This window comes from Gopherus evgoodei, chromosome 1 (genome assembly GCF_007399415.2).
Source record: "Gopherus evgoodei ecotype Sinaloan lineage chromosome 1, rGopEvg1_v1.p, whole genome shotgun sequence".
In the NCBI taxonomy this organism is placed as follows: domain Eukaryota; kingdom Metazoa; phylum Chordata; order Testudines; family Testudinidae; genus Gopherus; species Gopherus evgoodei.
Window position 1 is genome coordinate 27936888 of NC_044322.1, and position 17419 is coordinate 27954306.

General features: G+C 40.7%; 1 protein-coding gene across 1 annotated transcript in view; it reads right to left on the bottom strand.

Annotated features, from left to right (window-relative positions):
- PGR (progesterone receptor) overlaps positions 1 to 17419 on the bottom strand; it is a 68944-nt gene that overhangs the window by 29996 nt on the left and 21529 nt on the right. The window contains exon 3 of the mRNA XM_030560119.1: positions 11698 to 11814. Coding sequence (XP_030415979.1) covers positions 11698 to 11814 — 117 coding nt within the window. The remainder of the gene's footprint in view (positions 1 to 11697; positions 11815 to 17419) is intronic.

A 17419-nucleotide genomic window follows, 5' to 3' on the forward strand; every position in this document is an offset into this window, starting at 1 on the left:
GAGAGAAAGGATTATGGCAACAGTAATAGGAACAGGCCATCAGTGGCACAACTGAATGACTCTCAGTCATTTATTTTGTGCTTTTATAATCCTCATTAAAAAATAACCCAACCGTAAACCCCCGTTTTCCTTAATATTTGGGCTGTTCACCCCCAACATCCTTTTCTTGGGGGAAAACATAAAGCTGAGCTCATTGCCTGCTATTTTATTTATTTCCCCCTTTTTATATAGATTTAGTACACTCCCATTTTATAGCATTATTAGTCCTATTTCTACATAAGCCTCTATCCTCCTGAAACCTTGCACTGCATGCTGTACAAGGGGGAGGCTTTGGTCTCCATAGGTGTCAGACGCAAGACAGCAAAACTCCACTCCTCAGTTATGGAGCATATGCTGTAATGTCAATATGGTCTAGGGCAGTGAAGTTGCCTGCTCACATCCCATCCCCACAAACAGCAGAGTCTGGAACTGCTGACATCACTGGGCTGCTGAAGCTATCCCAGCTGCTGCCAGGGGCGGCTCTAGCTTTTTTGCTGCCCCAAGCACGGCAGGCAGGCTGCCTTCAGTGCCTGGAGCTGTCGCTGCCTGCTGCAGCTGAGAAAGGAGAGGAGATTGCTGGAGTTCTGGCTCTGCAAGGAGGTGTAATATCTCCTTCCTTCTGGCCCCACGTACTGCTGGATATTCCTTTCTGGTGAATATTGGGACATTCTTAAAGGATTTCTCCCCCAAGAAATCAGATGAGAAGCATGACTATGTGGTGCTCCTGGGAGGGGAGATCTGCAGGAGTCATGTGCCCCCATGTGGGTGCAGGAGTGAGCAGGGACTCAAAATTCCTGACTCTGAGAACTGTGACAATGTGGAATAATCTCCCAAAATAAATAGAGGAACTATTTCATTTGGCACATTTAGAACAGGACTGACCAAAACACTAAAAAATACATATTGTGAGGAACAACTCTGCTGTTGCAGATGGGGACAGACTAGATTACTCAATAAGCTTTTTTCTTATCTATAATTTCTTTTTTCATAGCACAGGTATTTTTTATTGAAGTCTACCTGATGGAAGTAGTTTTGATTCTGAAGACAATGTATGCTTCCAAATCTGTACTGTATGTCATACAGTAGTAAACTTTAAAACTCCAAAAAAAGTACACTTTTCAGTATGATCACAGAATGCTTCCATATAGTTTTGCTTCCAGTTTACACAGAAGGTGAGTCACAGGAACAGCTGCTCTACAAACAGACAACAAATACTAAACCCAGTAATGGTATTGGTACAATCTAAAGATATGTTTGACATTAAGGCTCCAATCCTGCTCCCATTGATTTTAATGGTGCAGGATCAGGTCCTAAAATCCAGCCTCAATTGTCTCTATTATGTAAATCCATGGGCTAAGTGTGCCAAACTCACATCCATAAGTCTACTAAATTCATACTCATTGCTCAACTCATGTTCAAAAGGAATAATAAAAATGTGCTGGAACTAGCAACAGAAGAGTTTCATTTAGCAATTTTTATCATATTTGCTTTAAATTATCATTGTTGTCCACAAACATGCAAGAGAGAGTATGATTATGAATGATACTGAAGCCTTACGAAACATTAGATACCCAATCGTCTGCAAAAATCGAAAATGCTATTGCCTGTTCCAAATAACTTTCAAGTCAGTGTAAAAAATAAGGATATAAACTAGACATTTCATATTATGTTATTATTGAGGGGATCTGGCAAAAAAGCTGGTTAGCAGAAGCACTATGGATATCTTTTAAAGAGAAAATGTTCAATATTTCCCTCCCCCAGACCTTCTGTATGAATAGGTATCTGAATTACTCAAGTATTCACTATTTTTTTTCATACTTGTCCCTTTTTAGGAACCTTGTTGGGTTTAAAAGTTAGGGAAGTAAGTTGTGAATGTTAAAGTGAAAGTGAATTTGCATTTCTTTGGTGGAAAGATCATTTTTAGTCTTTGCATTCCCTTACGTTCAATATGATGTTAATTTTGGCATTAGTATCCTATTTACTGCATTTCTACCGTGTAATTATCATGGGAATTATGGCTCTCCAGCAGAAGGCAGTGGCACATCATTGATACAGATGCCAGAGTGATAAAGGGACTATCACTCTAAGAATATGGATCGTTTAAATCATGCAGATTTATTTAAATGTATAAGAAACTACAAGATTATTACATATTTTAAAATACTGGTGTACTTGTTTTCTCAACTTTTTGCAGAAAGTATTAAGAATAGTAGTATAAAGAACCTCTTTACTGCATACACACCTTTCAAAGAGTTTCTTTATACTACTATGGACAAATGTGGGATTTGTTCACCTGGGTAGGGGAACTAATGGGAAAATGTGGGTTTAAAAGCACAATGTTAATTTGCGGAAAGGTTTACAGTTGGTCAGTTTGATCTGATTTGTTTTCAGCAGCATAATCTCTTTGAAGAATGAAAGCCATTCGCTGTTAATGTGAGTATACATTGTCTTCTAAAATGTGTTAGTGTCAGTTGGAAATGAAACATGACTAGCCGCTGTGACTGCTGAGCAATCTAATACAGTTTAGGAAACAAAATGATTACTGTAATTCAGTTGTGTTTATAATTTTTTATATTTTGAAATGTGATTGTTATTTCACAGCCTCTTGTCAGGATCCCACGTGTCAGTATCTAGAATTTATGAATTTTCCACAGCCTTTGCTCTTATAATATGCATCAAGAAGCACAGATGTCTCATTCCTTTTTTCAGATCCTTACACAAGCATTAGGTAAATGGAAGACCAAGTATTTTTTTCTAATCTAGCATCCACAAACCCATGCAAAGTGCAGAAAAAGTCAAGCCTCCAGATTTAATCTTTCTATATAGAATTACCACCTAAGCTGTGATGATCTGATAGATCTCCTGCAACAACTTGAGTTCCTATCAGTAATTAGATGGGAAAACTATTGGGAATTACTATACTGCAGAAAGTGATGTTGATGACTCACTATGTGGCATGCTCCCTGCTGAGAAGTACAGACTCAATACCCCCATCATGATGTTAGGACCATATGGGATGCTGTAGGTGTCATCTATACCTCGCAGGACATAAAAACAGAGGCCACGACCACTTGAACTTGTTAAAGACCTTGGGTGAGGTTCTGTGCTGTACTCTATTCAGTCCAGAAGGAGACAAAGTTCCAGGGCCTTTAAGCCACCTTTGCACCCTCCTCCTGACCCTGGTCTACCAGGAACGAGCAGGCCCAGTCACTAGCATCATTTACACAGACCTGTAAAGCCCTTGTGATGGAGTCTATCAGGCATTTTCTGGTCCCAGCTGGGGGTGTTGGTGCCTGGATACCCCCTGCTGAAGAAACCCACTCAGACCAGGATAAAAGGGCCAGGAGGAGACAGTGACTAATTGGGAGCCAGCAACCTAGTGAGCAGGTTTGCCTGGCTCTTCTCAGGGCCCAGGAGCAGTGCTGAGTGGGATTGGGGCAGAGCAGGAGTTCATCAGTGCTAGCCCAGAACCCCAGTGCCCAGTCAGGGCTTTGCCCTCAAGCACTGCAAGTAAGTGGTTGCCTTTGAGTTTCGTTTGTTTATTTAAAGGCGCAGACAAATTATGAATAGTGTTATCTTCTGTTAACTGTTCAGAGACTGATGCCACACTTGTAGCATGGGCCACCCTGCTTCAAGAAGTGGCCACAACTTGTGGACAAAAGCAGGGAACACCTGCAATACACTATGCTTGAGCCTACCATAGGTGTGACAGGGCATCCCCACCTGTGACCACCCACTCCCAATGTTCTTCTGCCATCCCCCGACCCATTCATGATAAACCATTTGCACCCTTACACCTTTCAAAGTTAAGTTAAACAGGAACATGGCACTCTTGTTCCAGCATAAGAATGTCCACACATGGAGTTATTCCTGAGTAACTTCATGTAGAGAAACCCTTAGATCCCCAGCCAGTAAACTCTTAAACATGTACTTAACTTAATGCATATGAATAGTCCCTCTTGACATTACATGCAAAAGTGTTTGGGTGATATAAAGAGGAAACCAAGAGGAAACAGTGTCTTGGTCGATCTGGATATTTTAGCTTATTTACAGAGTAGAGGCAGAATCCGGAAGAACCCAGCCAGCTCCTCCACCGTATCCATCCAGCGTTGCAAAGCCTGAACCCCAGAGGGTCTTCAGTGGAAGTGGAGATAGGGAAGCACACTGTAAATGGCAATTTTCCTTCCATACGCCTAATCCCAAGTCCCATATGTGGGCCCAAATTCCAGCTCCGCTTCATGTGCAGATGTAAGGGGACGCATGGAGCCTTATGTCCTAAATATCTACCATTTGTGGCCAATCACAACATCTGCAAATTAACACATGACTGAGCTGGATATTTCCCTTCTATGCTTTGGTGCAATAAGCAGCTGATCTGGATCTGGATAAAATCAAGCGCATAAAGCAAAACACCAAAGAAAATCCTGCTCAAATTAACAGTAATCTGAAGACAGAGTTGTGACGTTATGAGTATAATATATCATCTCATTGAAAGGTGACAGGGCCAGAAAAAGTTAATTAACTAACCTCACCGACTGACCTGACCCATGGGTGAACCGTAAGAACTGGGAAGCAAGATATGTAAATGACTAGAGCTTTAAAATGCAAGTCTGCATTGTTAGAGGTAGAAGGGGAGGTATTTGCTCAGGTCTTGGGATGCCAGCAAACAAGTCTTGTCTATTGCTATAGTTTTAATTCAAAGATCAAAAAAGGAATATTAGCATTTAAGATGATACTTGAATGAAATAGTATTATTGTCTATATGTCTCTTTGAAGGTTTTGGTAACCTGTATCTGAACTGTTAATGGATAAATTACTCTGTGCTAATTGCCAGGATGTTTAGGAGAAGGACTTAAGCCTATTGTTTTCTCAGGCCGAAAGGCTGCTGGAAATGTATAAGAAGCCTGGGACACGATCCTTCTTCATCTCAGATCTGCTTTGGGTTTCAAGAGGGGGAAATCTTAAACCACAAGGATTGAGATCCCCAGTCATTGACTGGAGCCACCCTGAATATGGACATTGGACTATAACCTATGGACTATTTCTAAAAGGACTTTTGGCTGTTACAGGCTCACCTCTACTATGTATCTGAACCTCAAGAATTGAATTCAAGTTTGTATGTATATTGATCTTTCAACCAACACTCTCTCTCTTTTCTTTTCTAATAAATTTTAGCTTAGTTAATAAGAATTGGCTATAGCATATATTTTGGGTAAGATCTAAGTTATAATTGGACCTGGGTATGTGGCTGATCCTTTGGGATTGGAAGAACCTTTTCTTTTATATGATGAGATAAGATTTTCAGGAATCATCATCATATCTGACAGGTGTGTCTGGACGGAGGCCTGAGGCTGGGCACTTTAAGGGAACTGCGTGGTTTAAACTTCTAAGTAACTAGTGAGGTACTATAAAAGCTGTTTTGTGCTGGTTGGTAAATCTAAGTATTGGAATAACCACCAGCGTTTGGGATTTGTCTGCCCTGTTTTGTTTGCAGTTCACCCTGACTGAGTGACCTCAGCTGGCTCCCACAGGCAGCACCGTCACAAGAGTATAACGTAATATATGTAAGAAATTGATTTAAGAGAGAAAAACATTTCTTCTGCTCCCCAGCAGTGCAGGTAAGCTATTAGTCAAGTGCCAAGAGCTCTAAGATCTAATACAAAAAGTGTGTGTGTGTAGGGGGGAGAGGTACATTGCCACTCAGAAGTAAAAAGAAAATGCTATTTTTCATCTGTAGTCATTTATATCACTGACAAATGCTAAAACACAGGAGTAACACTGAGACCATCAGTTCAGAAAAATCTAGCACCAGAGCCCTAAGCTATTACAGGAGTTGGAAGTGTACAAAGTTATAAAAATCTAATTTTAGATTTTTACATAAATATTTTCAGTTATTAAAGGACCCAGATGGGAGAGGCAATACAATCACCCACAGTGTATAATCTTGATTTTTCTAGATGAAACAAGTTAATAAAAAAAAAATCTAATGGGTTGTACAGCACTAAATGAATGCCATTCAAGACATACAAGTCTTTCAAATATTTTATATATTTTTTAAGACATACTAGTCTTTTAAAGGGCTTTAAACTAGGTTCAACAGGAACAGGTGAGCAAAGCCCACAGGTAAGTGGAGAACATGGAGACCTGGGAGATGGGTCGGAAATAGGAGGGGGCATGGGCTATAATGGCAGAGAGAAAGGAGGGTCAGGGCAAAACTGGAAGGCAAGATCAAATCAGTATCTTAGATGCCTATATACAAATGCGAGAAGTATGGGTAATAAGCAGGAAGAACTGGAAGTGCTAATAAATAAACACAACTATGACATTGTTGGCATCACTGAAACTTGGTGGGATAATACACGATTGGAATGTTGGTGTGGATGGTACAGCTTGCTCAGGAAGGATAGACAGGGGGAAAAGGGAGGAGGTGTCATCTTATATATTAAAAATGTACACGTTTAGACTGAGGTGGAGATGGACATAGGAGACGGAAGTGTTGAGAGTCTCTGGGTTAGGCTAAAAGGAGTAAAAAACAAGGGTGATGTCATGCTAGCAGTTTACTACAGGCCACCTAACCAGGTGGAAGAGATGGATGAGGCTTTTTTTAAACAACTAACAAAATCATCCACAGCCCAAGATTTGGTGGTGATGGGGGACTTCAACTATCCAGATATATGTTGGGAAAATAACACGGCGGGTACAGACTATCCAATAAGTTCTTGGACTGCATTGCAGACAACTTTTTATTTCAGAAGGCTGAAAAAGCTACATGGGGGGGAAGCTGTTCTAGATTTGATTTTAACAAATAGGGAGGAATTCGTTGAGAATTTGAAAGTGGAAGGCAGGTTCGGTGAAAGTGATCATGAAATCATAGAGTTCACCATTCTAAGGAAGGGTAGAAGGGACTACAGTAAAACAGAGACAATGGATTTCAGGAAGGGGGATTTTTGTAAGCTCGGAAAGCTGATAGGTAAGGTCCCATGGGAATCAAGACTGAGGGGAAAAAACAACTGAGGAGAGTTGACAGTTTTTCAGAGACACTGTTAAGGGCCCAAAAGCAAGCTATTCCACTGGGTAGGAAAGATAGAAAATGTGGCAAAAGACCACCTTGGCTTAACCACAAAATCTTGTATGATCTAAAAAATAAAAAGGAATCATATAAAAATGGAAACTAGGACAAATTATAAAGGATGAATATAGGCAAACAACACAGGAATGCAGGGGCAAGATTAGAAAGGCAAAGCCACAAAATGAGCTCAAACTAGTTACAGGAATAAAGGGAAACAAGAAGACTTTTTATCAATACATTAGAAGCAGGAGGAAGACCAAGGACAGGGTAGGCCCACTGCTCAGCGAGGGCAGAGAAACAATAAGAGGAAACTTGGAAATGGCAATGATATTTAATGACTTCTTTGTTTCGGTCTTCACCGAGAAATTTGAAGGAATGCCTAACATAGTGAATGCTGGTGGGAAAGCGGTAGGTTTAGAAGATAAAGTAAAAAAAAAACAAGTTAAAAATCACTTGGAAAAGTTAGAAGCCTGCAAGTCACCAGGGCCTGATGAAATCCATTCTAGAATACTCAAGGAGCTAATAGAGGAGATATCTTAGCTTCTAGCTATTATCTTTGGAAAATCACGGGAGACAGGAGAAATTCCAGAAGACTGGAAAAGGCAAATATAGTGCCCATCTATAAAAAAGGAAATAAAAACAACCCAGGAAACTACAGACCAGTTAGTTTAGCTTCTGTGCCAGGGAAGATAATGGAGCAAGTAATTAAGGAAATCACCTGCAAACACTTGGAAGGTGGTAAGGTGATAGGTAAGGTGATAGGGAATAGCCAGCATGGATTTGCAAAGAACAAATCTGATAGCTTTCTTTGATAGGATAACGAGTCTTGTGGATAAAGGAGAAGCGGTGGAGGTGGTATACCTAGATTTTAGTAAGGCATTTGATATGGTCTCACATGATATTCTTATCAATAAACTAGGCAAATTCAACTTGGATGGGGTTAGTATAAGGTGGGTGCATAACTGACTGGATAACCGTACTCAGAGAGTAGTTATTAATGGTTCCCAATCCCGCTGGAAAGGTATAACGAGTGAGGTTCCGCAGGGGTCTGTTTTGGGACCAGCTCTGTTCAATATCTTCATCAACAACTTAGATATAGAAAGTATGCTTATTAAGTTTGCAGATGATACCAAACTGGGAGGGACTGCAACTGCTTTGGAGGACTGGGTCATAATTCAAAATGATCTGGACAAATTGGAGAAACGGTCTGAGGTAAACAGGATGAAGTTTAACAACGACAAATGCAAAGTGCTCCACTTAGGAAGGAACAATCAGTTTCACACATACAGAATGGGAAGAGACTGTCTAGGAAGGAGTATGGCAGAAAGGAATCTAGGGGTTATAGTGGACCACAAGTTAAACATGCGTCAACAGTGTGATGCTGTTGCAAAAAAAGCAAACGTGATTCTGGGATGCATTAACAGGTGTGTTGTGAACAAGACACGAGAAGTCATCCTTCCGCTTTACTCTGCGCCGGTTAGGCCTCAACTGGAGTATTGTGTCCAGTTCTGGGCACCACATTTCAAGAAAGATGTGGAGAAATTGGAGAGGATCCAGAGAAGAGCAACAAGTCTATAAGGTGCCACAGGATTCTTTGCTGGTTTTACAGATCCAGACTAACACAGCTACCCTCTGATACTTGAAGAATGATTAAAGGTCTTAAGAACATGACCTACGAAGGAAGGCTGAAAGAATTGGGTTTGTTTAGTTTGGAAAAGAGACGACTGAGAGGGGACATGATAGCAGTTTTCAGGTATCTAAAAGGGTGTCATCAGGAGGAGGGAGAAAAAGTGTTCATCTTAGCCTCTAAGGATAGAACAAGAAATAATGGATTTAAACTGCAGCAAGGGAGGTTTAGGTTGGACATTAGGAAAAAGTTCCTAACTGTCAGGGTGATTAAACACTGGAATAAATTGCCTAGGGAGGTTGTGGAATCTCCATTGCTGGAGGCATTTAAGAGTAGGTTAGATAAATGTCTATCAGGGATGGTCTAGACAGTATTTGGCCCTGCCATGAGGGCAAGGGACTGGACTCGATGACCTCTCGAGGTCTCTTCCAGTCCTAGAATCTATGAATCCAGTCTATTCTATCTATTCTTTCTTTGTATTTTTAAAATTATTGTTTTAATTCTCTTCTATTATTCAGGTTTATCCATTGTTCTTCATTCTGCCATCCTCACATAGCTATTTTCTTATCATCTTAGCCATACATTTTCAAAAGCTGTGCACGGTTAATGGGAGTTATCGCCTAAAATGCTACATTATCAGTTTGAAAAATACAGGGCTATATATCTGTCCTTTCTGCATGTAAGCACTCCAGAACTTACCCTGTAACTGGACTGTCTCCTTATAGGGCAGTGGCTCCCAGGCTGTGAGTCTGCTGAAGCAGTATTCAGCTTTCCACTGGCTTTGCATACGGTTACACAGAGAAAACAGAATGCTGTCTATACCAACCTCTCCATTCTATCACTGTATACCAGAGCATACTGGAGTTCTCAGCTATCAGTATCCAGCCCATGTAGTGACAAAGCTAATAAGCCCTCTCCCTACTCACTAAAGTGGAAGGACAGAATGCTGCTGCCATCCACCCAGACCAATGGTGGGAAGCACACAAGAGAAGAGATAGAGACACTAAGCATGAACTACTATATTTTCAACTCCCACTTCTTTCCTAAAAGAAGTTTTCTAACTCCAAAAAAATAAAATACGAAAAAATCAAAGCCAGCAAGACCAGTTCATGTTAGTGAGCAACCTAGTGTATACATATGCAATACAGGGCATACTTTAACAAAAGAACATAAGAACATAAGAACGGCCGTACTGGGTCAGACCAAAGATCCATCTAGCCAAGTATCTTTCTACCGACAGTGGCCAATGCCAGGTGCCCCCCAGGGAGTGAACTTAACAGGCAATGATCAAGTGATCTCTCTCCTGCCATCCATCTCCATCCTCTGACGAACAGAGACTAGGGACCCCATTCTTTACCCATCCTGGCTATTAGCCCTTTATGGACTTAACCACCATGAATTTATCCAGTTCTCTTTTAAACCCTGTTATAGTCCTAGCCTTCACAGCCTCCTTAGGTAAGGAGTTCCACAAGTTGACTGTGCGCTGCATGAAGAAGAACTTCCTTTTATTTGTTTTAAACCTGCAGCTTATTAATTTCATTTGGTGACCCCTAGTTCTTGTATTATGGGAATAAGTAAATAACTTTTCCTTATCCACTTTCTCAACATCACTCATGATTTTATAAACCTCTATCATATCCCCCCTTAGTCTCCTCTTTTCCAAGGTGAAGAGTCCTAGCCTCTTTAATCTTTCCTCATATAGGACCCTCTCCAAACCCCTAATCATTTTAGTTGCCCTTTTCTGAACCTTTTCTAGTGCTATAATATCAGGGGCGGCTCCAAGCCCCAGCACGCTAAGTGCATGCTTGGAGCAGCATGCCATGGGGGGCGCTCTGCCAGTCTCTGGGACGGCGGCAGGCGGCTCTGGTGGATCTCCCACAGGCGTGCCTGTGGAGGGTCCGCTGGTCCCGCAGCTTCGGTGGAGCATCTACAGGCACGCCTGCAGGAGGTCCACCAGAGCCGCGGGACCGGCGACCAGTAGAGTGCCCCCCGCGGCATGCCGCCTTGCCTTGAGGTGGCGAAATGGCTAGAGCTGCCCCTGTATAATATCTTTTTTGAGGTGAGGAGATCACATCTGTACACAGTATTCAAGATGTGGGCGTACCATGGATTTATATAAGGGCAATAATATATTCTCAGTCTTATTCTCTATCCCACTTTTAATTATTCCTAACATCCTGTTTGCTTTTTTGACCGCCTCTGCACACTGTGTGGACATCTTCAGAGAACCATCCATGATGACTCCAAGATCTTTTTCCTGACTTGTTGTAGCTAAATTCGCCCCCATCATATTGTATGTATAGTTGGAGTTATTTTTTTCCAATGTGCATTTCTTTACATTTATCCACATTAAATTTCATTTGCCATTTTGTTGCCCAGTCACTTAGTTTTGTGAGATCTTTTTGAAGTTCTTCACAATCTGCGTTGGTCCACATGTTTGTTAACCCCTTAAAAGAACTCTAATAGATTAGTAAGACAGGATTTCCCTTTACAGAAACCATGTTGACTATTGCTCAACAGTTTATATTTTTCTATGTGTCTGACAATTTTATTCTTAACTATTGTTTCGACTAATTTGCCCGGTACCGACATTAGACTTACTGGTCTGTAATTGCCGGGATCACCTCTAGAGCCCTTTTTAAATATTGGCGTTACATCAGCTAACTTCCAGTCACTGGGTACCAAAGTCAATTTAAAGGACAGATTACAAACCTTAGTTAATAGTTCCACATTTTACTCCAGAAAGAGTTCATTTAAAGGTGTTCTTATTCAGAAGAATTTAAAATGAGTTTAAAACTATTTAAAATTCCAAGACAAATTATCCCTCTAGAAATATATTTTAACTTAATGTCCTTTATTTAAGTCACTGAAGCTCCAAAGTAGTAATTTTTACACTAAATGGATTGCAGTCAAGTTCTTGATTTGGTCATTTTTCTGAATCCAGGCTTTATAAGAATCTTACCTCCAAGGACCATGCCAGCTTGACAGCACTTCCTCAAGCGACATGCTGGACAGTTCTTCCTACGAATTTTATCAACTATGCAGTCATTCCTTCCAGCACATAAATAGTTATGCTGTCCTGTAAACAAGAAAAACTCAGAATTAACACACTGTTTCTGACTGTGTCAAGACTATCTCTGAACCAGTGTATGGTGAGCCAAAAATTAAAAAAACTTCAAACCAACAGCTGACGGTCCCATTACAAGAATCACTAGAGATTTTGTTAATGTTATCTTTCAGATCTTACCAGCTGACAGTTTTATTATAGTACACCTCTATCCCGACATAACGCGTCCTGATATGACACTATTTCAGATATAATGCAGTAAAGCAGCGCTCCGGGGGGGTGAGGCTGCGCACTCTGGCAGATCAAAGCAAGTTCAGTATAACGTGGTTTCACGCGGTAAGATATTTTGGCTCCTGAGGACAGTGTTATATTGGGGTTGAGGTGTAATTGTTTTGGCTTCTTAATGTTCACCAGCCTTCTATAGTTCCAAAATAGGGCATGGACACTATATATTGTTCATGTTACTGTACAATTGACATTTCGTACATAAATCAGGCAATAGGACCAAATTGGAGATTTCTCCTTTTCTGGATCTTTTCTCAGATCTTATTTCACTTCTTGTAAAACATTGTTTCTCCATTTCCTAAGGTAACTGAGGGTGCTTTCCTTTGAAGGGTCGGGCACCTCCTGCAAGGGGATGAATATCCTCAATTTCTGCTTCAGGCCACAGAAGCTGAAGCCCTCAGCATCTCAGGAATGGGCCCTGTTAGAATGCTATATTTGCCCTACAACCCCTTTCATTGCTCTGGAAAATGTCTATTCCTTTTTCAATTCTCTTTGTTACCCTCCACATTTCACAGCAGATAGGAACACCAAACCCAGTACTTAATTTGTGCCAGGACCTGAAAGTAAATAAAATTGTTTGAGCCCCAGCATCGCTTTCACAATAAACTAAACACTGACCAAACCCATTATATATTGGCAGGCTTAAGGCATAATACTGACAAAGAAAAAGAATACACATGTCTTCTACAAAAGTTATGAAATAGTACAAATAATTTTTTTTTTTTAGAAAAACATGTAACGGTGACATCTAAAGGGAATACACACAAAAGAAATGTATATGTACTTTTATTTATCTACCTAACATACTTGTATGGTCACCATTGCCACAGTATCTGAGCATCTCACAAACTTTAATTTAGTTTTATGCTAACACCACCACTGTAAAGTAGGAAAGTAATATTACCTCAGTTTTACAGACAGCAAACTAAGCCCAGATCCCCAGATTTTAAAAAGTATTTAGGCATTGCTGTGCTCATTGTTGCAATGCCTGATGGATTTAGGTGCCCAATCTCATTTACAAAAAGGATTTTGGAACTTAGAAGCTTAAATCTCTTCAACTGCCAATGAGATTTTGGCTCCTAAATGCCTAAATACCTTTCAAAAATTAGATTTAGATTAATAAATCAGGCAGACATTGCAATGTTGAGTACTGCAATTAGGGGTGAAAGTGAGCCAGTACAGGCCGGTATTCCACACCGGTAAGAACCCACACTGGCCCATACCCAGCCCATGCTTTAGCACTTTAATGTCCCTGCCCCTTTTGCCTCCCCTGTCAGGGGCCTTGCCAGTAGGGTCCATACTGGCAGGGCCGCTAACGGGGGGTGACGTGGGGGGAGCGCAGCAACATTAAAGCGCTGCTGAGGCAAAGGACTCTGCAGAGCTTTAACATCCCTGCCTCTTTTGCCCCACCCCCGGCCACTGACGGGCAGAGTGGGGGCAAAGGGAGTAGCTGCCCTGGGGCCAGCAATTTAAAAGGGCCCAGGGCTCTGGACACTGCTGCTACTACCACAGCAGTGGCATCCGGTGCTCCAGGCCCTTTACATCAACATAGGAGCCCCAGGCGGCACGGGCCAAGGGCTGGCTGGGGAATGTTGACCCCTTCCACCCAAGGCTCCGCCCCTTCTTGGGGCCAGAGCCATCCCCACCCCATACTGGTAAGTGCCCTCAGTTACATTCACCCCTGATTACAACTCCTAAATACTGTTAGAAATCTGGGCCAGAGAGACTAAATGACTTAGCCAAATTCACATCAGAAGTATCTATCATAGGAGGCATTGAACCCAGGTCTCATGAGTCCCAGGCTGGTACCTGAACCACTGTACAATCTTTACTCTTCTACTTTTGTCTGTAAGTCATGCTAAGAAAATACAGCTTTTGCCATATAAATAAGTTCATTGAACTTTTTTTTAATCAGGGAAAGCAGTGGTATGGGCCAAAATGGGATCAACCATTGCTGGGATACTGTGTCCAGTTCTGGTGCCCACAGTTTAAGAAGGATGTTGATAAATTGGAGAGGGTTCACAGAAGAATCACAAGAATGATTAAAGGATTAGAAAATATGCCTTATAGTGATAGACTCAATAAGCTCAATCAATTTAGCTCAACTAAGCACTGATTATTGGGTGACCTGATTACAGTCTATAAGTACCTATATGGGGAACTAATATTTAATATTGGTCTCTTAAAATCTAGCAGAGAAAGATATAACATGATTCAATGGCTGGAAGTTGAAGCTAGACAAATTCAGACTAGAAATAAGGTGTGTATTTTTAATGGTGAGAGCAATTAATCATTTGAAATGAATGACCAAGGGTTGTGAGGAATTCTCCATCACTGACAATTATTAAATCAAGACTGGATGTTATTCTAAAAGAAATGCTCTAGGAATTATTTTGAGGAAGTTCCATGATCTGTGCTATAGGGGAAGTTAAACTAGATGATCACAGTGGGATCTTCTGGAGTTAGAATCTAATGATCAATGAACTTTTTATATATGTGTAGTCCCACTGAGCTCAACCATATGGGCTAGAAACTCTTTTTTTTAAATGAAACACCAGACTCTGGCACACAATTCTGTTTCAAGAGGTGAATTCTGTTGCAAATTATGTGGCTGCAGAACACATAGGCCCTAACCATAATATACATTCATTGAGGAAAACTTTTACAGATTTTTGCAATCCCATGTATTATTCTGATTTGATTCCAATACTGATTTGTTTGCTTATTTTCCATAACCTCTTTTTGGTGAATTTAATGCTGTTCTTATAATAGAGCTGCCACTTGTCTATACCACAAAATTCATAATAGAAAACTTAATTAACCCATTTTAGTGATACAAGGTGCTATCTCATTTTAAGAAACTGCTAGAAGCTGATTATATAATGCACAAACTTCTTGCATCACCAGGAAGAGGCTAGGAGACTGCAGCAGCCCCACAGAAGCATGAAGAGTAAGAAGTAGATTTTCCTTAGCAAAAACAAAATTTTAAAATTTGACTGTAAAGAATTTTAGTCAAATTGAAAGAGTTGTGTAATTACTTGAATGTGAGGCTTTATTTTGTGTGTGCTAAAATTGAGTCTTATTGTCTGGATGTTACTTTAAGGTGAATTACATTCCAGCAATGCTGTCATCTTATTAGCATTCTATTGCTAATACATAATTTTGTAGTCAAATACAACAAATAATAATGATGGCCCAGTTCTTCTCTTATTCAAGTCAAAGTAAAAATTATACTCTAAAACATTATTATTCTATCCTATGATTATTTGATTGCAGCTGTATTGCCAATCATTTTAATTATGGATGGGACAACCTGATTGGATAAAACAATCAATCCCAACCTTCACTCATCCATCCAAATTAACCTCAAATTTATTTTTTGGTGTTTAAAACTTTTTAAATTTTCCCCACCTCCATGTTTCAGTACCTCCTAATTCTAACCAGGACTTCAAGTAAGTGGAAGTATCAAAATATTAATAGAAAAACATGTTAGTTGGACATTGTCAGCTCAATTACGCAGAGCAAAAAAGGTCTGGCTCAAGTACAGGGAAGCATCCAAACTTGTGAAATTTGTGTTCCTCCTTTCTGGTGTGGACCTGCGAATGTTGTTTCAATCATCGCGTCTTTTCATGCTTATATTTATTTTCAGAGCAGTTGTTTGATTGAGCTATTTACTCAACGGTAATGGTAATAAACAAGTTTGAGATGGTGGTTATGTAACTCAGCTGCTGTTTTTCATACCCCTTTCTTTGCCCACTTCTGGTAAAATAAGTATATGTTCAGCAAGAGTTGTTCTACAAATGTACAGTAAGGACAATCTGAAAACGGCCTCTGAGTACAGGTAATAGGTACAGCTATGAGTATCTATTTTATGAGAAAAATGGCATTTAATTCTGGTAAGATGCTAAGAATTACTGCCAAACCATCCAAAATAGCATGTTTTTAGTTTTTGTTTTTAATGTTTACATTCACTTTTTAGCATTGTTGTAGCCATGTTGGTCTCAGGATATTAGAGAGATAAGGTAGGTGAAGTAATATCTTTTATTGGACCAACTTCTGTTAGTGAGAGACACAAGCTTACAGAGGGCTCTTCCTCAGTTGTTACTGTTGCCTTCTTCCAGGACATCGGCACCATGATTCCTTTTTTTTCTCCCCAGTGAAACATTAAAAAGCAACAAAACAGCCCTTCGTATTTCTGGCCACAGACCAAGAAGCAGAATGCTTACTTTTAACCATATCCCTCTCTTTCAGAGTCTGCGCAATATTTAGCTGATCTCTCCCCTACTTTGCCTTAGTTAGTTTTGAAAGCCCTCTCAGTATTTCTCCATGCTACAGAGGCTTTAAGAGAAGAAATAGGGCATATTCAGTATGTATCTGGTTTTGAAATGATTTTATTGGCTGGAATGATTTTATTGGACTATACTATATACAGCAATATGTCAGAGTCTGCCTGCTGTCTCAAATATTGATACTTTCAGGAAACTCAAGTATAAGTAAGTCATCTGTAGGAACACAGATAAAAGTGGGTGATGTTTTCCCTCTGGAAGTATCCCTTAGGGATCCCTTATGGATCCCTTATGGACCACGACCTACATAAACATCAACCGTCCTTTCAACCAGGGCCGGCTCTAGGTTTTTTGCCTTCCCAAGCAAAAAAAAAATTTGGCTGCCCCCACCCCAGCCCTAGGCTCCCCCCTGCACACCCCTTCTGCACCAGCCCTGGGCTCTCCCCCACCACCCCCTGCCATCCCAGCCCTGGGCTTCCCTCCACCACAGACACACACCATGCTGCCCCAGCTCTGGGCTCCCCACTTCCCCCCCACCAGTGCCCTCCCTCCACCCGCACTCCCTGCCATCCCAGCCCTGGGCTCTCCCCCCCACACACCTGCACCGTCCTTCTGCCCCAGCCTTGGGTCACTGGTAGTTTGCTCCCAGGGTGGGTCATTCATCAGGAATTTTGAATGTGCACAGAACTCAGACAGGATTAGTTCCCATATGGATACAGAACTGCAGTAAAGTGGAACAATTTTCAGCTTGTGTGACTGGAGGATATCTGGATGCAAATTATAAGACTGTCCTACATAAATGAGGAAAAGTTGAGGTGCCTTTATTATTCTTTTGTTCCACTCTTTCTTTCTATGGGGAATTTGCCAATGCAATATCACGGTCTTCCTTTTAAACAAATAAAACTAAAAAAAAGGCAATGGCTGTTGAAAATAACAATTCCAGTCCAAAAAACCACTGGGAAGCATTTCTTGCTCAATTTTATCCTACTTTTTTTACAGCAAATTACAGTGGATCAGTATATTTGATTTGGGAGAAATGAAGTAAC